Consider the following 24,928-nt stretch of genomic DNA (forward strand, 5'->3'; position numbering starts at 1 on the left):
TACCCCCCAGAAAAATGCATTAAAGGTGCAGTAGGTAAGACTTATAAAACTAACTTTCTGTCATATTTGCTGAAACTGACCCTATGTTCCAGTAAAACTACATGAAGCAGGTCATTTAAAAAAAAATCCAGCTCCTCTAGCACCACCTACAGCCTGTAGTGTGATTTGCAAAAATCCACAGCTCCCTGTTCAGATGCACCAATCAGGGCCGGGGGGGTGTCTAACTGCATGTCAATCACTGCTCATGCACACACATTCATTCTCCCTTTTGGGGGGAGGGGCTTAGGAGAACATTTGGGCTTCAGTGGAAAGGGGGGAGGGACTGAGAAGTTGTTGATGTTCAAATCTTTTGGCTAAGTCCTGGATCTTCACAATCCTACCTACAGCACCTTTAACAAGCCATTCAGATTTGGCTTCCCTTCCTCTGTCACATGCAGGCTCTTTAGAATAAACCGCCCACATCTGAGTATCTCCACCCACAACTTGAGAACTACCTGCACCATATTTTTCTCGTAAGCCAATCAGAACAGACTGGGCTTTTTCAGGAGGGGGGCTTAAAAGAAGAAGGAGACAAACCTTATACTTTAATAATCCCCAAGTGGAAATTTTTACGATCTGTTGTTTAACACACAGGCACACATGCACTAATGTAGAGATGTCAGAGTGAGGGGGCTCAGTGCCTTGCTCAAGGCCATCTCAGCACTGCTCAGGAGGTGAACTGGCACCTCTCCAGCTACCAGTCCAAAACCTCCAAAACCAGCAACCCTTGAGTTCCCAAGTCAAGTCCCTACAGTCTGAGCTACTGCTGTCCCTTAAAGAGACAGGTGCTAAAACAGAGAGCTTCAGACAGAGGGGTACACCCACACAGTGTGAAGAAAACAATGTGTTGTTTGCACATCAAAGCCCAAACCTAAAACACATGTATGCTTCACAATAGCTGCATTTCAATGTGAAGGTGGTGGTAGGCCTTAACTGTGATACTGGGTCGCCTTTTTGAAGGGTTCTATGTGTGATGTATTAAATGTGTATAATTATAAAAAGCAGGCAAGGCAAGGCAAGGCAATTTTATTTATACAGCACATTTCAGCACAAGGCAACTCAAAGTGGCTCAACTCAGGCGAAGAACTTCTTGCACTACTAGCTTAGATGTCAAAGAAAACATAATATGCATAAAGCCCCTATGTATAGAATTTGTATGTGATAATCAAGCATAAAATTACTCTGACGGTATATATTTTTGAAGAAAAATTAGACAATCCCAATCTGTGGGCATTGTGTCAGTTGTTTCAGAGAGAAATATTGTACTTTTTACTCCACTACATTCATTGGCAGTTTTAGTTACTAGTTACTTTACACATTAAGATTTCTGCACACAAAACACATGTAGTTTATAAAATCAGATGTTTGATTCTAAAGTAAACTAGCCAACAATATAACGGCCTACAAGTCCAGCTGAGATGATTAGACCATTAAACACACCTGGTTGGATCCTTTACACTTTCTACAATGGTTTAAAGGTCCCATGGCATGGGTCATTTTTTTAACATTAATATGAGTTCCTCCAGCCTGCCCATGGTCCCCCAGTGGCTAGAAATGGTGATAGGTGTAAACCGAGCCCTGGGTATCCTGCTCTGCCATTGAGAAAATGAAAGCTCAGATGGGCCCATCTGGAATCTTCTCCTTATGAGGTCATAAGGGGAAAGGTTACCTCCCCTTTCTCTGCTTTGCCCACTCAGAGAATTTGGCCCACCCATGAGACAGAGACATCATGGCTTTAAAACGAGCAAAGTGGCAGTTGGTCAAGGCTCAGATACAGTATTAGGGAACCACTAAGGTCTATATAAAAGAGACTTCAGATACAGTATTAGGGGACCACTAAGGTCTATATAAAAGAGACTTCAGATACAGTATTAGGGGACCACTAAGGTCTATATAAAAGAGACTTCAGAAACAGTATTAGGGGACCACTAAGGCCTATATAAAAGAGACTTCAGAAACAGTATTAGGGGACCACTAAGGTCTATATAAAAGAGACTTCAGATACAGTATTAGGGGACCACTAAGGTCTATATAAAAGCATCCAAAGAGCACCATGTCATGGGACCTTTAATACTTTAAAGGGGTGATAGAATGATTATATAGGGTATTTCACACTGTTCCTTAAGGTCTCCTAATAGGGTATGTAACATTGGTTGGGCTGAAAATGGCCCAAGTGATTTTCTGTGGGCCATTAACTACCCTGTGAATATGGCCCTATTTTGAACAAGAGCTTTTCTTCCAAATATGGTATGCTCATGAATATTTAGATGAGCTGCACGCTGATTGGTTGAGCGACCCACATATGCATACATTGGAGTCTCATATTACACACACACACACACACACACACACACACACACACACACACACACACACACACACTCTGTTACATGCCCGGACATGCAGCGCGAGCCTGCTGCAGCGGCTGTAGCCGAGACAAAATGTTTCGACACTTTCATTTTAACTAGTGTAGTTGTAACGTTACCCTTGGGACATAAAAAACCTCCACCAAAGAATCACAACTCACCTTGTAGCTAGTAAGCGCGGGGAGCGGAGAGTGAACCCCTGCAAACATGTCCTCTGCCAGTGCCTCTGCAGCGCTGCCTTAGATCAACAACTCCCTCTCCATTGTCCGATATACTCATTCAAAACCCTTCTCTCTGGGCCAGTAGTCTATTCCGTTGTACAGTCTGGAACACTTCATTTACCACCATGGTTAATTTTCAATATCCTTGCAAAACTTCCAAACTTTGTTCTTTCTAAAGTCCTACATAGCGCAGCTCGTGTGTGAGATCCTGACAGAGCTCCAGCTCAGCGGGTCTGTGAAGGGGGAGAGGCTGACAGGGAAGGCAGTAAACCCGGCCAGCAGCCGCCACCTGTCCCAGCAGATTGTGGAGCTCGTGAAGTCTGACACTGTCCTACCAAATTTGCAATTAGCCATACATTTACGTGAAACAGCCCATATTGGAGCTTTACATAGTTGATTTCTCGCATAAAAAAGTTTCAGAAGTGAATTTAGTGGTAAAATATCAGATGAACAATGTATACAATTTTAGAGATCTGCGTGACCTAGATTCTAGGAAGACTAGCTGACCTCAGGTCAGATGTGTAGCCTATGTAAATGTTGGGGCGTGACAAATACTAGAGACTAGAGTCAAATCAGGAGGAATTGAGAAGTTGACGTCAACTTTTAGCTTTGTTGAGATTTGCCCGTTTTCAGCAGCAGTTTCAAATAGTGAGATTTGCAGAGGAAAGAGGTGTCAATGGGATTTAGAGGTTCTATGTATGTCCTAGTTACCCTCCAAACTGCCGTTTTTCAACTATAACAGGGTCAAATTGGTTTTGCATTCTTTCACCCCTTTAACAAAATTTTCCTGATGATACTTACAGACTTTTACTGAAGTAACATTTTCACTGCAGTACTTTTACTTTTAACAGAGTATTTTTTTCAGTGGGGTATATATGTGGGGTGGGGTGGGGTGTATATATATATATGGATAAGTGAATGTAAAACCCAGAACCTCCTCAAATTTGGAACATGAACTGAAGTAAGAACAACATGTGGTTCTGGGTTTTACTACGTAACAAAAAGGTATTTTACTCAAGGAACTTTGACACATTTTGTGGCAGAAACAACAGTTTCCTACAATTGTCTTTTCAGGCTATTTTGATGGACACCAACTGTTCAATGAAGACGAGGTCCTACTCCACACAGGGGACGTACTACCAGGGTGAAAACATGGATCCAGAATATGACGATTATGATTAACAGGACAGCAGCCATGCAGGTTAACCCTTCAGAGGATCTATTTTGTTGTACAAAAAAGGAACACAGAAGAAAAAAACCCAAGATATTTCCATGTGAATGTCCCGCATTCAGTCTTCACTATTCTGTGTCCTCTTAGCAGTTGTACTGGAGCAAACCAAAGTTGTTCTTGATCTGTGGTTGCGAGTGCATTGTGTGAGAGATATTTTTTTAGCCAACAGCCTTATTCAGTAGAAAGATGTGTCAAAAAGCACTTTAAGGTAGTAGGAGGGTGCTGAGCAACAAGTACGCTTTAGTGGTTTATTTTGGATACAAATCTGTCTTCATTTATTTGTCAGCCATTAAAAGTCTCATTTTCATCTACTGTAAGTCCATGATGCTGTCTAGAGTATTATTACCAGACCTTGTGCACGTTGGTATTATATTGGGTAATTGTGTGGTATGTCGAGAAACTGTTGTTTGTTAAAGAAAAGGATGAGGAATGTATTCTAAAACACAATATAGATACATGCTCTCCCCATGAGAACAGAACCTTGCATTATGGCAACTTTAGAGAAAAAGATCATTTAAAGCTGCTGTTCGTACTGTTTTTATTTAATAAATCATTAATACTGTAAATTCTCAAATAGTGGCCTTTATTTACCTCTGTAGCAGGGAGAACCAGGTCGAGAACAGGCTTCTATTAGAGACTGGCTGTATTCCTCCCTTCCTCTGGTCCCCACACAGTTAATGCAAATTCACCTGCTGCTCTGAGTTTCTCTTCTTAACTGAAATACTGTTTAAATTCACTCATTGATTCTAGACACTTCCACTTTGACATTAAGCTACAGCAAATTCAACTCAACACTTCCTGCAGAGTTTTCACAATAAAAGTCTTCCAGCCTTCCCTTTATTGTTGGGCTTTTAATGTGAAGAATTTTCAGCAATCTGGTTTCATTGACAGAAGCTTAACATTGATGTGGGAAAGTGAAAAGACTGGAATATTATTGGTAAATTGAAACAGTATTTCTGTCATAAAGAATACGTGAGAGCATCATGACAGTTGTTGTACTCATGGAACTATATATATATATATATATATATATATATATATATATATCATGTGGGTGTTTAAGGGGGTGGCAGGTAATTCATTCCCTCCTACATGTTGTCTTTTTCTTTTCTTTTTTCTACCTTGCCTTTAAAAGTGACCAGCCTTTATTTGTTCACACTGGCCACTCTCACAGCTATTGGGAGTCTATATTGACAACATTTCATTTCCGGGATTGCTCCGGTGCCACCGGATATCCGAACCCTTCCTCTGTCTCTGTGTTGGCGTTCTAACCTCTGGTGGATTTGTGAGGACTATGGTTAACTGCTCCTCAGATCTCTGCAGGGTAAATCCAGACAGCTAGCTAGACTATCTGTCTGTATCTGTTTTCTTTTGCACGACTAAAACTACTTTTGAACGTACACATGTTCCACCAAAACATGTTCCTTCCTGAGGCTATTTAGCAGAGGCACCACGGCTCCGTCCGGCGCTTAGCATCGCCCAAGATGATTGTGATTGGTTTAAAGAAATGCCAATAAACCAGAGCACGTTTTTCTCTTATCTACAGCACTGTAAGGTCTGGACATGCAAGACTAATAAGATGGTAAACTGACTGTATCTGACAGGCAAAACATGGGACAAGTTAGCAGCAGGTTAGCTAGTAATAACAATAACAATACAACTAGCATTTAATTAAAAATGTTCACACTTTTTAAAAGCCAGGCCTTGAGACTGTGTGAATGTGTGGTAGGTGGTGCAGTTTCTGATGATAAAGTGTTCCAAATATGAAGGAGCTGGACCTGTATTCATGCTTTCACAATGTAGCATGGACCTAGTTTTGTCACACCTAATAACATTTGGCTAATAAACCGTGTCAAATTTACATAATCTGAAAGCTTCCACAAAGTCCTTCACAGTAACTATATTTACTGTTGCCTTTCATCTCTACTTATGCATGTATTTCAGATTTCATATCTATATTATCAGCCCGGTCTCATGGCAGTTCGTGTACATGTGACGTTATTGTAATCTATTGATACGTGTTCACGGAGACGTTTTTGTCGGTTTTTACGTGGCGGACAACACGAAAATGTGAAGTAATGTATTTCAATGGGAAGCATATTTTGTGGCCACAGCACGAAAATGGTAGGGAGTGATATAAAAAGCCGAAAATCCGCGTATGGAGGTTGGTTGGGGTGGTGCTTTGTTTGGCGTTTTGTCCCACGTGTTACTGTGGCGCGTCTCCCGGCATTTAAGGCGCCCTTTCCCCGTAAAGTTTTTCCTAAACCCAACCTCCGCCATCCCGTTATTGTGGCACCTCCCCGGCGGGGCACCTCCCCGGCGGGGCGCCTCCCCGGCGGGCCGCCTCGCGGGCGTCTCCCGGGCGCCTCCCGGCTTATGGAGCGTCCTTTTCGGCCGCCTCTCGGCGTCCTTTCCCCGAGAAAATAACGGGACATTTACACGTAAAAAACAAGAAAAATAATGTGACATTTACATGTAAAAAACGAGAAAAACGTCTCTGTGAACACGAGAAAAATAACGTGACATTTACATGTAAAAAATGAGAAAAACGTCTGCGTGAACAAGTATCAATAGATTCTTTGTGGAGCAATTTATACTCCAGCAAAGCAGGGTTATATTAAGGTTAGTCTCGCATTGCCGGACCTGGCTAGGGATGGATGGGAGATGGGAGAAAACGTGCTATGGTTTATTGGTATTTCTTTAAACCAATCACAATCGTCTTGGGTGGCACTAGGCGCCGGACAGAGCTGCGGTGTCTCTGCTAAATACTGTAGCCTCTGGAAAGAACTTGTTTTGATGGAAGGTGTACGTTCAAAAGTAGTTTTAGTCGTGAAAAAACTCTGATTGGACAGATAGTCTAGCTAGCTGTCTGGATTTACCCTGCAGAGATCTGAGGAGCAGTTAACCATAGTCCTCACAAATCCACCGGAGGTTAGAACGCCAACACAAAGAAAGAGGAAGGTGATGGACATCCGGCCGAAAAGAAGGACATCTGGTGGAATTTCCTTCAGCCACCCGAGCAATCCTGAGATCAACTCTATAAAGGTAGATGGTGGATCACAGTTATTAATATAAAGGCTTCTGCTGTTTTGGACTTTCCTGTTCTCCATTCTCTCATAAGTCAGCACTGCCAAGGCTGGTTGCTATTGGTCAATGAAGCTAATTTGTGTCAAAGTTAAATTTAAATTTAACATTTAGCAAAATATTTGCACATATTCCATTTGTCTCCGTGAAAGGTTCCAGTAACTGCAGTGCTTCTATTAAATGAATTGTTTACAAAATGTAGCCGTATTTAGTTCTGCTCTGGCCTTAGTAGGGCAGAAAACTGCTTTTGCACTGCGGTTGATTCAAACTCTTGGCCACACGTTAATAAGTGATGTCATTGCAGGTAATTTAATCAGCTGTCGAAGGGAGAACACCTACTGTGACATTACTAATGGTTCTGCTTCTAGTGGAACACAGTTTAGCCCCCAGTGATTCAGGGTTAAATGTTAAGAGTATCCAGAATTGCTTATAGGCCTGACAAATTAGCTCTGAAAAATGTATAGCTTGCTCTGTCATGGATGCAACTGCACTCAGCTTGAATCCCAACAGTTTGATGGATGAATGGGTTCCAATTGTAACTTTTCCTCTGTCCATCTGCTTGCTTGCTATGTTCCTAACCCTTGTGTTTTACAAAATATGCCAAATATAGCTAAATACAGACATAGCTCTTTACAATAGGCTTTTGCATTTTGACATGTCGACTGTATGATCCAGTATGATCCAGTTCCAGGGTCTCAGTATTGTGCACACTGCTTCACTGCAGCGGATACTCAGACAGAAATACATTGAAAACAGCGAGCCATCTACTTTCTGTGAGAAAAGCTTCTGCACTGGTTTGTACTAAAATAGAAATAGGTTCAAAGTTTAACTTTATTGTCTTTACAGGATTGAACCATGAAATGCAGTTGTATCACCCTCCATGCTACACACACAGAGAGGCATAAACAAATATTCAAATATATTCAATTAGAATGGAATAAAATATATCAGATGTAACATAAGTTAGCAAAAAGTAGTATGGTATGGTAATGATCCCCAAACACATGCATTAGTTATCAGTCACACAGTTTGTTACAGACAGTACAGTACATGACAATATATAACATGACAACAATGTACTTGTACGTGCCCTATTATAAAATAAATGACGCACTGAAAGAATGCAAATTGCTGATATAAGACATTGAACATGGTGAGTAAATAACAGGTTACACAGTGTTATAGTGACAAGGACTGGAATGGTTACTTGTTCAGTAGTGCTATAGATGTGGGGACAAATGAAAGCTTTGCACCTACTAGCTCTATAGCGTCTGCCAGATGGGAGGAGGTCATATTCACTGGAGAGTATGTGTGACGCTGCTGCTGGATGGCCTACCACGAGCTCTCTCTCCAGGCTCTGGGCTGCATCCCTTGTCCCTTACTGGATAGCTCCTCAGTCCTCGACTGAACCGGAAGTTATGTTGTCCTCGATCGAGGAGGGATCTCCGAGGAGCTATAGGCGAGGATACAGAGAGCAGCCTTCCTGGAAGCCGTGCAGCTGAAGGAGTTACTATCTACGCCCAAACAGCTGATGAATTAATGTGATGCTTCAGAGGAAAGGAGGTCTTATCCCTCTAAAACACATTTCCTTGTTTTCTCTCTCCTCCCATGATTTCCGCAATGAAGGGAGGCAAGTGGAGGAACCAAGGATGCAATTTAAGGAAAGTGAGATGCACTGAATGTGTCTCTGCTTTGCCTCCATGTTGCCAGCTTTCATTCTCGCTCTGGCGCTGCTCCATGCTTCCACAGTGGAATCATTATTTTAGGAATTATGCATGACCAATATTTTTTTTATTTAACTTTTTTTTCTTCATTTTTTTAAATGTCGCACAAGTTTAATCGTGGGTTAGCCTAGAGCTGTTAACCGTGGTCGGGGGGTGGTCAAAGGTTATATGAGGCCATTGACAGGCGACCAAATGACACTGCTCTGTGTCATTCTTTAAAATGACAGATTTCTCTGGGTTTGAACATTGTTGGAAACATTTGGCATAATGTAAGTACACAACTCAACACAATATATAACATAGACCATTTTTTTAGATAATATGTAATATAGCCACATTAAAATGTGGCTATATTACATATTATATCTTTAAGTAAATGGACCATCAGGGAATATTGTGTGTGTATATTTAATGTTCTGACAAAATATAAAAACTAATTGTTTCCAGCACAATTGTGTTCTTGGTGGAGTGGAAAAGCCTCTCATAATTCTAAATGTCCCACTGGAATCATTCATACTAAGTGGTTTTTCATAGGCAAGCATGACCATTTGTACCATCATAATTTAATCATATTGCATTCTATGCTCTCTGTCTGTCATATGGGATGGCACATGTTTACTAAAATACTAATATGGCCTTAGTGGTCGCTGTCACACAGCTGATGCCACTGATTGCCTCTTGTTCTGAGAGATATAGCACACACTATATATCCTGCACTAATCCATACAGCCTCTTTCTTCTTAATGGTAAACAGTTATATTGTAGGTATTTGTTTCTGTATTTATTGTTTATTTAATGTTTGATATGTTTATGGACCAACCACCAAGGCAAATCCTTTGTAAGTGTTACTTACTTGGAAAGAAATCCTTTTCTGATTCTGACAAAATAAATGACAACACAGACTCTTTTCACCAATATTTTTCTCTGTTTGGACCACTGATACTGATAAGTAGACACGGGGAGAGGATATAAAAAGACAGTATGTTAATCAGCATCCTTTTCTGAAGTATTTGCATAATAATAATGCCTTAAATTGTGGTGCAGGTCTTATAATTTGCACAATAGTTAATGAAACTCCCCTGAATAACTGGACAGTAGAAAGTTGCACCGTGCTAATGGTTTTTAACGTGTCTTTTACAGTAATATTTGCTATGTATTTTAATCTTTATCATGGAAAATGTATCTGTCTTTAAATAGTCTCAGTGGACAGAGCCAACAATCTTCACAACATCAGACTGAACAAAATCAGCAAAAAGAGCAGCAGCTGAAGAGCTGAGCACCAATGGGGCTACTTAGCACTTCACTACTGCAGTAGTAGTAGTAGTAGTAGTAGTACGCTCTAAGGAATAAATCCATTAAATAACAGAAAAGGTTCTGCATAACTACGAGGCAAATGACTTAAACTCCAGCTTTGGGACATAACCCCGCTGGAAACTGTCCTGTGGTTTACTCCATATGTCTAAATAAGGAACATTTAAAAAAAAGAATAATCATCTAATATTGTAAACTTAATATTTCTGTTTTTTCAGCCCACTAACTGGCAAAGATTCCTTTAGAAGAGAAAATGGTGGAGAATCCTTGGTAAGAGAGGAGTCAGTGGGATGCTGATGCACTGCTGAAGATTTCTGGGAGCTGTAGTATATTTCCTACGCTAACCCATTTTTCACAGTAAGCCCGACAGGGACACGTTGTCAGAGAGACAGATGAAAGAAAAGAGAGATTGCATGACCACAGGACTTTGGCTCTCTGTTGTAAAATGTAAACATTGCATCATTTCTTGTCAGTAACATCTAATACAGTAACACATACATGTCCGCATGTTTGTTTTTTTAAGATTCTTATTAAATATTAACCATTCAGCTAACAGGATGCCCCAGTAGCATCACTTTCTTGTATGTTAACTGCAACAATGAGGCTTGTTGCTGCTCAGCATTGAGAGGAACAACAGCAATGAATTATTATTTTAAAGATTCTTATCATTATTAATGAAAATATGTTGTAATATTTTGGCCACATTTTTAAATCTCTCTGTTTTTGGCTAGTTGAATAGTCAATGCCGGGGCACCTGGGTAACTCCCCTGGTAGAGCGCACGCCCATATAGAGAGGCTCAGTCCCTGACGCAGCGGCCGTAGGTTCGACTCTGACCTGTGACCCTTTGCTGCATGTCATTCCCCCTCTCTCTCCACTTTCATGTCTTCATCTGTCCTGTCATAATAAAGGCCTGAACATGCCACACACAAAAAATCTTTAAAAAGATAGTCAATGCCTATTAGGCTCCACCCCCTGGGATTAAAATAATATAATGATATACAAAAGCATAGTCAACAGACTGGCTGGTCTGAAGTGAGACACCAAACTACTACTACTCAATCTACTGAGTCTCTGTTGGAAACATTCACAAACATACAAACGGTCTGTGCGCGTGTCAGTGTGGAATCCTCCGTCATTGGGTTTTACTTGTTGTTACTTGTAGGAACCCCATATCCTCTCATAAATGTGGTATACTTTGAAAAAGAAGTTTTCTCCTCAAAACCCACATGTAGAGACAGCACCATTGCCTTTACATTTAGTCCACTCCTGGTCACTCTAAATGCCCAAATTTCCCATTATTGACATGACAGTTTGAAGTCAACAGAGGGGTAACATGCAGAGTTTTCCCTAGCTTAATGGAAGACTTAGGTGTGTGTATTTGACGGGGGAGGGGTTTAGGCTTCCTTCCTCAAGCTATATATATTCCACGTATAAAAAAAAAATGCAATTTCCCCATACATTTTGTGTCTCTTTGTCGGATTTTGTCTCTGTTGTATCTCTTGTGGGTTTTTTTGAGTCTCTTTGTAGTCGGTTTGTGTCTTTTTGTGGTAGTTTTGCGTCTCTTTTTCACATCATTTTGAACTATTACTATTACCATATCTGTGTCGAAAACATTGGAAAAGCTAGAACAGATAAATAAATAACATTCAAAAAGCTAAAAGACAAAATTTGCTAAAGAAGTCTATGTACAGTCATTAGATCTGAGAAAAGTCTTTTAGGTACATTCTTTTGGTTTAGCTGGTGCTCAAAACGGCTCAGATGCTGCACCTAAAGCTTACAGAGGCAGGGAAAACCCTGGCATGTATAGGAACTGGTGGAAATATCAAACAGCTAACAACGTGTTTGCTACCAGAAATGCTGATGTTGATTGCTTGCGCTGGCTGGCAGTTGACAGCAGAATGAGTTGCCATGACGGGGAAATGTAGGAGCAGACACACTGTAATCAGCCTGTCCTTCTCAACACTGGGCTTCAATTACTTTGCAGATGCTCACACAATACCTTCCCTTCTTTCCCTCTCCACTAAGAACCCAAACTGTGGCTCTTATAGCAACAGGAACAGGGAGCACATCACAGTATCACAGTGCATTATGACGAGATACACCTCTGAAGGGAAATATGATGTATTCTGATGAAATGTACTCAAATATATAAAGTAAAACGGACATTTTCTACAATTTCTTGAGCTAGGAGTGCGGGGGGACCAATAGTGGAGTATCAGAGAAATGGGAGGCAGAGTAGAGTGTAGAGTAGGGACATGACATCATTTAATATTAGCGATCAGAGGGTGGGGTGATGGGTCCTCTAACATGCTGAGTCATGTTACTTGCTAATGTCACTGTAAAATTAGCAGTTCACAAAGGCCATTGGGAGTGTTCATCTCCGTCCTAATTTCACACTAGCCTAATTTCATTCAATTGAAAGCGATATGCTAGCTTTCCTTACTGTCAGCCCTTATCCTTCTGTTACAAAGTGCTGTTTTAGTTTGGTAACACATTTTTAATCTTTTAATTTTTTTGACTAAGAAAACTCTAGCTCCATTTAGCAGATTTGTCGAGAGCTTTCAACTACATCTCACGGCCTTCCTTAGCAGATGACCTTAGTTATTAGTCAGAAGTGAGCACATTTCTGCAATGCACAACCACTTTGCCAAGGGCTGGGCAATATGGCCCAAAAGAAATCTGATTTAAGATTGAAATTGATGCTCCCCCCAACTTAAAATCAATCTGCAGAGAACAAAGAAATTGTTCAAAACAAGTTTGAAACTTTATTTTGTTTTGACTCATACACACAGCATCGGCGAATGTTAAGGAGAAAACAGATTTTCATTTAAACAAATCTGTTTTAACTACACATTTGAGTTAATCGATAAAATCAATTTATCGCCCAGCCCTAATTTTGCCCCAAATATATACAATCAGACCAAAAAATCCAAAATCAGACAAATGTCTAAATGCAGACAGATTTGTTTTGGAGCAAGATGTTTGTCCACATAGCATGAAGTTGTAAGTTTACATGGAGGTTACAGGGCTAAATCCTGAGTAACTGGTCCACAAACATTGTGATCACATACTATACACAATTCTATTGGTTTGCCTTGCTTGTGTTTCTTCCCCTGTAACATTTACGTTAGTGGTTGTCTATTGTTAGTGCCTGTGTTGAAAGAGAAATGGAAGTAATAGAAGGTTCAAGACTTGTTGGGATTTTTGCTGCTGGGGTGATTCTCGTTTCCATTTGGATCACAGATTGTTCCTTTAAAGTTCTGTGTGAGCTGAATAAACCATGAAGCAGAGTGACGGGAATTTATTTGAGCTTGTTTATTTAGGTTATGTACAATAAAGCTTCATCACATGAGCCTTTTGAAAACTGTGTACAACACCCCTCACATACACAAAGAGAAACAAACAGCATCCCGGCCTGCTGAAAGCCACGGTGGGCAGACATATTGTAAATCTAGGGCTGAGATTAGGAGTTGTTAACAGCAGCAGCAGCAGCAGCACTTCTCAGGCCAACTCCTCGCAGGTTCTCATTGGTCACGAAGAACCCTCAGGTTACACTACCAGGCGGATGGGAACACAAGACTACATGTTTTTCAAGAAAAAAGAAAACAAATCACAGACATGGGGATTCATTCCTGATTATCAGCTTCATTTCCTACAAAAATATTGCACAAAAAATCTGGATATACAGAGACAGAGAGATTGACAAGTATAGCAGCCAGCAAGCCATTATCTACAGGAGCAACGTATCTCTTACACAGAGATGAACAGGAAATGGGCCTTTGCTTCCTCGGACTTCGGCTGATTACTTCTATGGTTCCATTAGCTTGGGCTAGTCCTTTTGGACCTACGCATTGAATCTTCCATCAGCTTGTACTTTATGCAGGAATATCTAAAAGATGTCTCAAGAAAACTGTAACCCTAGCCCTAATGCAGTGGCTCCTAACCCCCGGTACTGGTACCAGGCCATGGGACACAGTCTGTGGGCGTGAGGAAACAACATGATACGGAAAAAATAAATATTATTTAGACTACATTATAGGCTCATCACTCATCAGTTCATCACAATCCACATACCCCCGGGATCTCCAGCAGGAGTGGAGAATAGGTTCCAATTTGAAAAAAATTGTTTTGAATCCGATCATCAGTTCCAACTTTAACACGCGCAAGTTTTGTTTCGGTAGCTAAGTTCGGTAGGTCAAGCGTGGCTTTATTTTACATTGAAAAGGCCGGTAAAACTATGAATCACCCTTGAATTGAAATAAAACACAAAATGATCTGTTAAAGGTGCTGTAGGTAGGGTTGTGAAGATCCAGGATTTAGCCAAAAAATTTGAACATCGACAACTTCTCAATCCCTCCGGCCCCTTCTGCTGAAGCCTAAAACGGTCTCTTTAGCCCCTCCCCCCACAAGGGAGAATGAATGAGTGTGCCTGAGCAGTGATTGACACGCCCCTTGCCCTGATTGGTGCATCTGCAATCGCACTCCAGGCTGTAGGTGGAGCCAGAGGAGCCAGATTTGTTTTTAAATGAGCTGCTTCATGTAGTTCTACTGGAACATAGGGGCAGTTTCAGCAAATATGACAGAAAGGTAGTTTCATAAGTCTTACATACTCCATCTTTAAGTAAGCATGTGAACAGTTTCCACTCCAGCCGCCAGAGAATCAAATTGGAGAATGGATAAGAATCGGAAGTATAAATCGGATTTATACACTAGACACTAATCTCCAAGTACTAGCTAGCTAAAATGAGTAAAAAGGAAAAACATTGTGTAACTGTGTAAAGCGGGGCTGTCGGATTGTCGGGAACAGTTACAAAAATGGATGGACACAGATTCATATGCCGCTGTGGGACAGGAGCCCTCTGATGCTGTTAGGACTTTGTAGCACACTGAGGCCTGAACCCTAATTTTCCTGAAATGCTGTTCAACAAACCACAGAGAAGTTATATAAAGGTGTTAGGCTGCATTCAGACTGCCATCAGCACAGCGTGAAAATGCAACTCCCACATCATTTTTTAATGAAGCTACTCTTGAGGTGCAGCGGGGGTGCTGACGCAGGGTTGTTCAGCGGAACATTTAAACTGGCTCAACTTTTGCCTCAATGCAGCGTCATCTGGCAGTAAATATTCGAAAGCGCAAATTCCTGATAGATTACTCTGTAACATGAACAGCATATATCTTCGTTTGACCCTGCGATCGTCAGGACCAAAGATAAAATGATTGCTATTGAGATAACCATCCAGGTTTTTGAAATCCTTCCTTGTAGTATTCCCCGCTGTGTTGTATTCTAGGGTCTGATAAGCCTTCAAACTCATCAACCTATTACTCCAACTGGACCTCCTGGGTCATGTTTCATAATCTACTTTTTTTAAAGTACTTAAGTTAAACGTTGGCCTATACTTGTACATCTCTTTTAATGATGTTCTCCCTGCCTGCATGCTGAAAGTCACAATTCTGACGTACAGACACCAAAAGCTGCTGACTGCTGTTGATAGATTTAGAAAGCCATCAATCTCACTGAGTACACACGAACAAACTCATTTGTATTTGTGCTGGAAATATGTGATGTGGCACCAATTGGCTAAATAACAATCAGAATCAACAAAGAAAAGGACATCATCACCAATCTAGATTTAGAAAATGTTCAGTGTTTTCGGGTAGATTTTTCATAAGATACACAAGAGAGATAATCTTGAGAATTAAAGATAGAACAGATATTCCCTCCTCAAACAATTTTCTCCAGTGGCTCTCTGAGGGTCTAACAGATAGATGAACAGCATAGAATTTTGGATCTGTAGCTGGTTATGATAGAATCAATGTAACAGGCTACATTAATGCTTGATGTTTAGCAAGGAAATGGGGGAAGGCAGTGCCAAACAGCTGTATATACGCACACGCACAACACAGAAGGGGCTGGACATACATTCATTTGGGCATGGAAACAACTCAAAGGCAAATGACCTGCACTAAACCACATCATGTCTTGAAGCATGGAAACAAAAATAACACACACACACACACACACACACACACACACACACACACACACACACACACACACACACACACACACACACACACACACACACACACACACACACACACACACACACACACACACACACACAATTTGGTTAAGAAATGTATTAAATTTTACCCAGCACAATTACCTCGTAACACGTTCTCAGGGAATACAAAACTTTGGGTTATGATAAAACATGTTTGACCTAACCAATAAACTAAAAGAAAGGGGCAAAAAATATTCAAGATTCCACAAATAAGTGTGCAACTGCTGAAATCCCAAAAGAGTGCTGTGAGCAGGGAGTCATTTTCAATAATTCAATTCTATTACAGTAAAAAAGTGCTAAAAACAAAAGATACATATGACCGCTTGCTTTGCCCTGGTAGGATTCACACCGTTATTGACTCAAATATTTCACACTCATATGGGCTCGTTACTCACAGCAAACAAATACTGAATAATTATTTTTCCTTCCCCAAAGTTAAGATGAATTAGACGAGTAGACCAGAGAAATGTGCACATTTTCTTAAGTCCTTAAGTGTTAAAGCAGTTACAGACAAGAAAGCAAACTGAATTAAATGCTTACAATGACATTTTGAAGCCACAGAAAAACATAACTGGAGGATACACATGCAGCACTACTGAGGGCAGATAATATTGAAGCTCTCAAGCTTCCCTTTAAAAACCAAGAGCATGGAAACAGCATCACATTGTGCAAATTAAAACATCAATAACATGAATCCTTAGGGAGGAAATTCCTTCACCCATCTTTCTTTTTCACGTAAAAATAAAAAGACGTGTGAATCAAACAATGGACCCCAACATACCCGATATTTTAAATGGACTGCTGAAATCAAAAACAAACTGGACATAATTTTGTTGGGAGTCATGAGCCCAAAGCACATGTTCCTCTTCTTTCTCCTTTCTAGTCTTATTTAGTGGAGCGCCTCCACACAGATCTGCTCCTCCGTAATGTCATCAAGCAGTTGCACCTCCACAGGGCTACATGTGTCACTGTCATAGACCTCTGTCCCCATCAGGGCCTCTTCCTCCAGGCCTTCTCCTTTGCCTTTACAGCCTTGCTGCTCTGAAGGAGAGGTGCTCTCCACTGACTCCAGGTCCTCAATGCCTGCCCGGTAGTGGATCATTAGCAGAGTGAGGGCCTGGAGTCTCTCCCCAGACTTGGCCAGGGCAGTACTAATTAGGGCCTTGCGCCGGACATCTGTGGCCTCCCTCTCCTCCAGCAAAAGAGCGTTATTGTGCTCCAACTCCTGGTCAATTTCCTGCTGCAGCTTGTCCAGCATCAACTCAAGCTTCTGGGATCGCTCATCTGTGGGCAGCCCCCGGTACAGGTCGCGGCCTATCTCCTTCACAGCAATGAACACACTGTCATCCAAACCACCTTCCTTACGTACAAGTTTACTGCTGCCACCACTGCCGATGGGCTGCTTTGAGGGGCTGGCGCCACTGGTGTAGGTCTCAGTATCACTGCTCTCATTGTCTGAAGTGTTGGGGGTATGCTTGGGTGAGGGCTCCACCGCTCCAGGCACCACGTCAGCCACCTGCTCAACCAGCCGAGTTTTGGGCACCTGGCGGAGGTTAAGCAGGCGGGAGCTGGTGTTGATGATATGGCGTGTTAGGCCAGTGGTGGCCCGGTTAATGGTCGATTTGGCCTCAGGGTCAGCTCCGCGTCGTTCAGTCGCTGCCACACAGAAGGGATTTTCAGCGAGGCACTTGTCCTGGCACTTTTTGTGGCAAACGTAGGCGCAGATCATACACTGAGAGGCTGCCTTGGTCCAAACCTTCTTCTTGCAGTATTCACACCAGGTGGGGTTTTGGAATTGTGTGTCCTGGAAGTTGTGACGGACCTCCACCAACTGCATGGGACCGTAGGCCAAGTCATCACGCTGTGCAGTGGGGATATGTTCCCTCTCCCTCTCCCTTAGATCCTCATCATGGAGACTCCCCTCTCGCTCTTTTTCTGCCAGCCCTCCTGGATACTCTAACTCACCCTCAGCTAAGTAACAGAAATTTAGAGTAACATCTCCATAACACAGCTTCTCATTAAAGCCCTTGTGGGTGCCAAGGCTGCGTAGAGCAGTGCGGTTGACATTAGCTCTAGGCTCTGGAGGTCCTAACCTAAAGGTGCTCTGGTACTCTGCTGAAGATGTGGCCATGCATTCCAGGGCTACATGCTCCAGCTGGAGGCTGACATGTCCCAGGCACAACAAACTGCCCAGCTTAAAGGGATCTTTGCACCACAAGGCCACATTAAGGTACTTATGGTTGCTCTCCACCTCAAACACAACAGAGGCCTTGGGCCAACGTGCTGTCTGGTTACGAAACATGGTTTCTGGGGATTCCCAGAGAGAGTGGTCCTCTAGACTGTCCCGTGTGCTGCAGGAGCTCTCTGAAGCCTTTTCCTTTGCTTGATCGGCTTTGCTGCTGATGGTCACGGTGGAAGGGACTGGCAGGTCATCACTGGACTCTGCTGGCCTGGTAGACTGCTTCGCCTCAGCCTGTTTGACACCTATCTTCTCAGTGCCGGCCTTGTCCTCGTTGGCTCCAGGTAGAGGAACTTTTTCTGGGGATTTTTCAGAAGTGCTGATGGTGGTAGTTATGGTAGGAAGAACCACAGTGGCATTGGTAGTTGTAACAGAATCAATACCTTCCAAAAAACTGGTTTCTGACGAGGCTGATGTCAACCTTATCTGAGGTCTTGGTGGCACTGGGGGGCGAGAAGGGGGGGGTGGGGGAGGGACGGTGGGGCGCTGAAGAACCTCCATTGGATCACTACTGGTCTTATGTGGTGAGGGCTTTGGTGATTCTTTGGGATGGGGCTTTAGTGGTGACTGGAGACCCACCAGGTTTAACTTGCGGTTAAGGATGGGGGATATGGTACCAAGGGGCTTAGAGGCCAAGTTGGCCACAGTCCTTTTGGGGCTTTGGTTTACTGTAAGTAAGGAATCCTCCTTAGTATCACTGGTATTTGTGGTGCTGCTGTTAGGGCCACTAGTCTGGCCATGTTTGGTCTCCACAATTAACTCTTCAAACTCAGAGTCCATGTCTTTGCTGTCGGGTATGTCAGAAAGGGTGGTGATGGGAGCTGGGTCTTCCTCATAACCCCCTGGCTGAGAAATAAAACCAGTTTCCTCTAGCTGCCCAAACCCTTCCTGAAGAGTTCCAAGGCTTCCAAAAGAGGGAGTCTGGTGACGAACCGGTCTCTCATAGAGTACCACCACTCTGTCTCCAGCCTGCTTCAACAGTTTGGGCACTTGAACTGAGGATGTCACTTTGACACCTTTCAAAAGTAAAGAGCAGAAAAAAAGTTTTCAATCAGTAGTGCAAATAACTGACAGTTTCAACATTTTCTGCTGATCAACAATTAAACATCTCAAACCTCCGATGGCGATGAGACGATCACCCCTCTGCAGGTCTGCCAAGGCAGCAGGGGAGTTGGGTGTGACAGTCTCAATGCTGACGTGCACTGCATCCCCCTCACTGGCAGGGACGTGCCTGAACGTCATCCCCACACTCCCACAAGGCCCCTTGATAACCTCCGTCTGATGAATACATGTAACAAGAAAAAACTCACGATGAAGACCAGCATTGATTTGGACATGCGTTTATAACTTATCCACTTCATGCAGTGGTAGGATTGTAGTGTGCAAGAACGATGAATGAATCATCTATGATTTAAAGGTTAAATGATCTTCAGAGAAGAGTTTTCAGTAAATCTCCATTTTTTACTACAAAGCAGCAAATTGTGTACCTTTTTTCCTAGAGTTTCTTCCATTTCTTATATTTATGGATAATCCTATGGGTATTTTAGATAATAAAAGATCTAAGATATTTGAGCATACTGTGTTTTGAAAGACTATTTGGTAGAGAGGATTTTTAAAAGGATGATTGTAATATTGTATGATTAGTATGTATGGTCATTAAGTCCTTCATCACAGCAAGGAAAAGTATTCAGAAAGGCAGGCACATACAACATTGACTTTATACAAACACAGGTTTCAATGAGAACAAAATCAACAATGTACTAAATATATCACTTTAAAGGTTCAAATTTAAGTATAAAGTAATAGCTTAACCAGTACAGATTTGATATAACTTAAATGTAATGGACACGTATTGTAAATTGTATATTTCTTCATGTTGAAGGTATACAACCAACAACTAACAATAAGAAAAATGAGAATAGATCGTAAATTGACAAATGCTTCAAGTACAACACTGACATCTGCTTTCAGCACTTTGATGAGAGACTCAAACTGAAAGTGGCAATTCTGTGGCAAGAAAGAGAGCTGCAATTAACCCCCCACCCAACCCCACCCCACCCCCACCATATCCCACAGCACACCTGTTGTGATGCGGTGGTGACCTGTTTTAAGCCTGACAGGTCATCTATCAAATAGCATAGCAGAGCATTTACAGAATCAAGACATCCGGGGCACCTTTGCTGATAATCAACAGTGTAGGCAAAGCCATGCAATTCAAACTGATTGGTGGAGATTGTAAGCTTCCTAGATACATACATGGCAGATCTTTCCTGGTACAGAGAAAAAGCTAGCCTAAATGAGGTGGAGGAGGAGGATAAGGAGATGAAAAAAGATGAAGATGGTACAGGTGTAATGGTTTAAAGGAAAGAGAGGAGGGCCGACATGACATGGGTAGACGGAGACAAATGACTGTAATTTCCCCTGCTGCCATTTGTTACGGTTCTGGTGGAAGGCAGTAATTGAGTTAGGGCTGGCCAAGAATAAGCAGATAATCTATACAAGCTGGCACAGGGGGTGGGGGCAGGTTCACTAAAGGCTAAGGGGAGGTCCTCATCCATTCTCATGGTAGTTTAGTTACTAGAAAACCGAGACACTTGGCTTGGCTAAAACTAATCCTCTACACCTATGTATATTAACAATGATGTACAGCTCGTTCTTTTAGTACAGAGTACAGTGCAGAAAATAAAAATAACACTTAACCAAACAATGCTAGTGTTAATGTACTGATTAAAGCACGTCAGAAATTAGAGAAATCATGAAATAATGACAAATATACCCCCCATGATCCTTTCGACCCTGTGTGAATGCTTTTGTGCATTGAGTTTCTTCCACAAGACTGGCAGATTAGATATTTGCATTAACAAGCAGGTGTTCCCAATAAAGCAGCGGCTGAGTGTACTACAGTGCATACGGAAAGTATTCACAGCGCTTCACTTTTACCACATTTCGTTATGTTCCAGCCTTATTCCAAAATGGATTCAATTCATTCATTCATTCATTCATTCATTCATTCATATATATATATATATATATATATATATATATATATATATATATATATATATATATATATATTTATTTATTTATTTATTTATTTATTTATTTATTTATATTAAGAACGAAAATATAATAAGTACATAAGTATTCACAGCCTTTGCTCAATACTTTGTTGTGGCACCTTTGTTAGCAATTACAGCTTCAAGTCTTTTGTAATATGAAGCCATAAGCTTCATTGCTGTATTCATCTTTCCCTCAATCCTGACTAGTCTCCCAGTTCCTGCCGCTGAAAACCATCCCCACAGCATGATGCTGCCACCACCATGCTTCACTGTAGGGATGGTATTGGCCAGGTGATGAGCGGTGCCTGGTGTCCTCCAAACATAACGCTTGGCATTCAAGCCAATAAGTTTGATCTTTGTCTCATCAGATCAGAGAATTTTGTTTCTCATGGTCTGAGAGTCTTTCAGGTGCCTTTTAGCAAACTCCAGACAGGCCGCCATGTGCCTTTTACTAAGGAGTGGCTTCTGTCTGGCCACTCTACCATACAGGCCTGATTGGTGGAGTGCTGCAGCGATGGTCGTCCTTCTGGAAGGTTTTCCTCTCTCCACAGAGGAACCCTGGAGCTCTGTCAGAGTGACCATCGGGTTATTGGTCACCTCCCTAACTAAAGCCCTTCTCCCCCGATCACTCAGTTTAGAGGGACGGCCAGCTCTAGGAAGAGTCCTGGTGGTTCCAAACTTCTTCCATTTACGGATGATGGAGGCCACTGTGCTCAATGGGACCTTTAAAAGCAGGAGCCATGTTTCTTTACCCTTCCCCAGATCTGTGCCTCGAGACTAGGCCTGTAGCGACGCGTCAAATTACGTTGACGTCATATTGTTTGCGTCAACGCTTCACCACAGCTCGCCACACACACTTGGGAGACCAAAACAGTGCAGAATGGAGGACGAAACAGCAACCTCCTCACAGAATTCCCAACAAAGCCCTGTAAAAAGCCCCAATAAAAGTATGTCCTAAAAGAAACAGCTCGCCCTAAATCATCGAAGGTATGGGAATACTAATTTAGTCCCAAGCGTAAAGGTGTCATTATTTGCGCTCTTTGCCAAATGGAGTTGGCATACCACACCAGCACAACAGCAATGTGGGAGTATCTGAAACGGAGGCACCCCATTGTCACTCGTGAAGAGACAATAACAAGTAGTACTAACGTTGGCTAAATGAATTTCATGTTTGCGTAGTGTGTTGTGTAGCTTGAGCTCTGCGCACTTCGGTGGTCCTAGCTAACTATCTTAGCTCTCCGTGCAGTTTGTTCGTGCTAGGTTAGTAGCTAACATTAACCTTAGCTAGCTACTGGCGCCTAGACAACTGTGTTTAGCTAACGTTAGTTATCATATAATGTTGGCTTGAATGGTAGCTAGCTTACGGCTGCAGAACACAGCTATCTATAGTAGCTAACGTTAGCTAAAGTAAACGTTAGCTACTGTTAGGTTTAAAAAAAGTTAAAACATTGGTGATGTCTGATAAAAATGTACTTTTAGTTGAATGAACACTGTAGCTGGAGGAAGCACTGAATCAACCGATTGCATCACACCACACTAATCAGCATTTGTCTGGCTCACACCTTCTCAAGCTTCTAAAGAATTGATTAGGTCATTGCTGATTTAGCATAAATGTAAAAGCACTAGAAAGACGTATTGTTTAAACAACTTTGAGAGCCATTGCCAGTTGAGCCAGACGTGATTAAGACAAAGACCGAGTATTGCTGTAGTTTGGAAACAATTGACACCGTCTCAGTAAGATCCTGTGACCGGGTGTAGCCTCAGCAACATACAACTTTTCTTTTGAGAGACATCTGACCAATAGGGGAAGATTTCATTTGAGAAACCACCCAGATGTAGGGGAATAGATGTATGATCCGGGGAATGTCACAGGACTGTTTCGATGAGACTCCACAAGGAGATGCATGGATTCAGTCCGCTGTCAGCTGCAGTGTAAGATTTGTTTGTCATGTCGCATGTCTGCTGACTGTGACCCGACAGGGGAAGCATAGTTTGCAGTCTGATGCTGGCAGTGTTTTATGTTTGATTGAGTTTTGACTGTCGTTTTCATCATGTTGTTTTATTAAACCTCTTGCTTGACTTTCAATTCGACCCAGCTTCTCCTCCTTCCTCCAGAAATCAGAACGAACACGTCATAGATATTCTAAACACTACTAACCTAGCACAAACAAACTGCACAGAGAGCTAAGATGCATTGGTTAGCCTAGCACCACCAAAGTGCACAGCTGCTAGATCTAGCTAACAGTAGCAAGCAGATTGCAATAGCTTTGTACAGGATAGATTTATGTTGAGACTGTAAAACTGAAAACAGGAATTTTATATTGTGTGAAACACTCAGTAATGTCTATATAATGTCGGTTTTTTTTGCACTACAACTTTTGAATTTTTTGAACAAGAGAGTTATGTTGGTACTGTAAAAGAATAAACAGGCTGGCCTTTCATTTTGTATAACTAACATTTTTATTTATTTCATTTTGTGTAAAGCAGAAGATTTTTTGCTGTGCAAAACTGTTGCTTAATAAAGTATATTATTAAGTATTAATAATAGGTATAAGGTATTTATTTGAGATACATTATGGTTTTTATTAATCGAGCAACAGAAAAATAATCATAATAATCGTCCAATTAGTCGTTAGATTAGTCTACTAATCAATAAAATAATCGCCCGATTAATCGTTTAATAAATAACCGTTTACCCCCAGCCCTAGTCGAGACAATCCTGTGTCGGAGGTCTACAGACAATTCCTTCGACTTCATGCTCGTTTTGTGGTCTGACGTGCACTGTTAACTGTGGGCCCTTATTGAGACAGGGGTGTGCCTTTCCAAATCATGTCCAATCAACTGAATTTACCACCAGTTAAGCTGTAAAAACATCTCAAGCAGGATCAGTGGAAACAGAATGCACCCGAGTTAAATTTTGAGCTTGATCGCAAAAGCTGTGAATACTTATGTACTAGTCATTTATTCGTTTTTGTATTTTTAATAAATTTGCAAAAAAACTTTAAATTGTCATTATGGGGTATTATGTGTAGAATTATTTAGGAAAAAATAAATAATCCATTTTGGAATAAGGCTGTAACATAAAATGTGGAAAAAGTGAAATGCTGTGAATACATTCCATATGCACTGTATATAGAAGTCTCCCAAGCTTACTCCCCATTACGTAATCTCAAGTTTGATTGCACTGCATGGAATTATTAGTATTTCTAAATATTGGTAAGATGTATGTATATCATGGTTTTTGTTTTGTGAGCCCTCATTCAGAAGACACAATATTTAATCTCAGACATACTTTTTATGGTTGAAATGACAACTTCAAATGTTAAATTGAACAACATTTTGTAATTCACAAAAAGCAATTCTGAAGATAAATACAGTACAAATTAAGTGTGAATATTTCACTCCGTTAATCTCCACAATTACTAAAATGTGTAAAACACACACACACACACACACACACACACACACACACACACACACACACACACACACACACACACACACACACACACCTAAATAAGTAGCCTTCAAAAGACATTGTGCAGTTTCAGAAATCATACTGGAGATATTGGGGCGCGGCTCAATTGC

General features: G+C 41.5%; 2 protein-coding genes across 2 annotated transcripts in view; one reads left to right on the top strand and one right to left on the bottom strand.

Annotated features, from left to right (window-relative positions):
• The window catches only part of LOC114572381 (synaptic vesicular amine transporter), a 33,342-nt gene extending 29,070 nt beyond the window's left edge, over nucleotides 1-4,272 (top strand). The window contains exon 16 of the mRNA XM_028603990.1: nucleotides 3,701-4,272. Coding sequence (XP_028459791.1) covers nucleotides 3,701-3,808 — 108 coding nt within the window. The 3' untranslated portion in view covers nucleotides 3,809-4,272. The remainder of the gene's footprint in view (nucleotides 1-3,700) is intronic.
• Nucleotides 4,273-16,051: 11,779 nt separating this feature from the next.
• pdzd8 (PDZ domain containing 8) overlaps nucleotides 16,052-24,928 on the bottom strand; it is a 79,675-nt gene continuing 70,798 nt past the window's right edge. Inside the window, exons 4-5 of the mRNA XM_028603981.1 lie at nucleotides 19,397-19,559; nucleotides 16,052-19,297 (exon numbers count right to left, since the gene is read on the bottom strand). Of these exons, the coding sequence (XP_028459782.1) occupies nucleotides 16,932-19,297; nucleotides 19,397-19,559 (2,529 nt within the window). The 3' untranslated portion in view covers nucleotides 16,052-16,931. The remainder of the gene's footprint in view (nucleotides 19,298-19,396; nucleotides 19,560-24,928) is intronic.

This window comes from Perca flavescens, chromosome 17 (assembly GCF_004354835.1).
Source record: "Perca flavescens isolate YP-PL-M2 chromosome 17, PFLA_1.0, whole genome shotgun sequence".
NCBI lineage: Eukaryota > Metazoa > Chordata > Actinopteri > Perciformes > Percidae > Perca > Perca flavescens.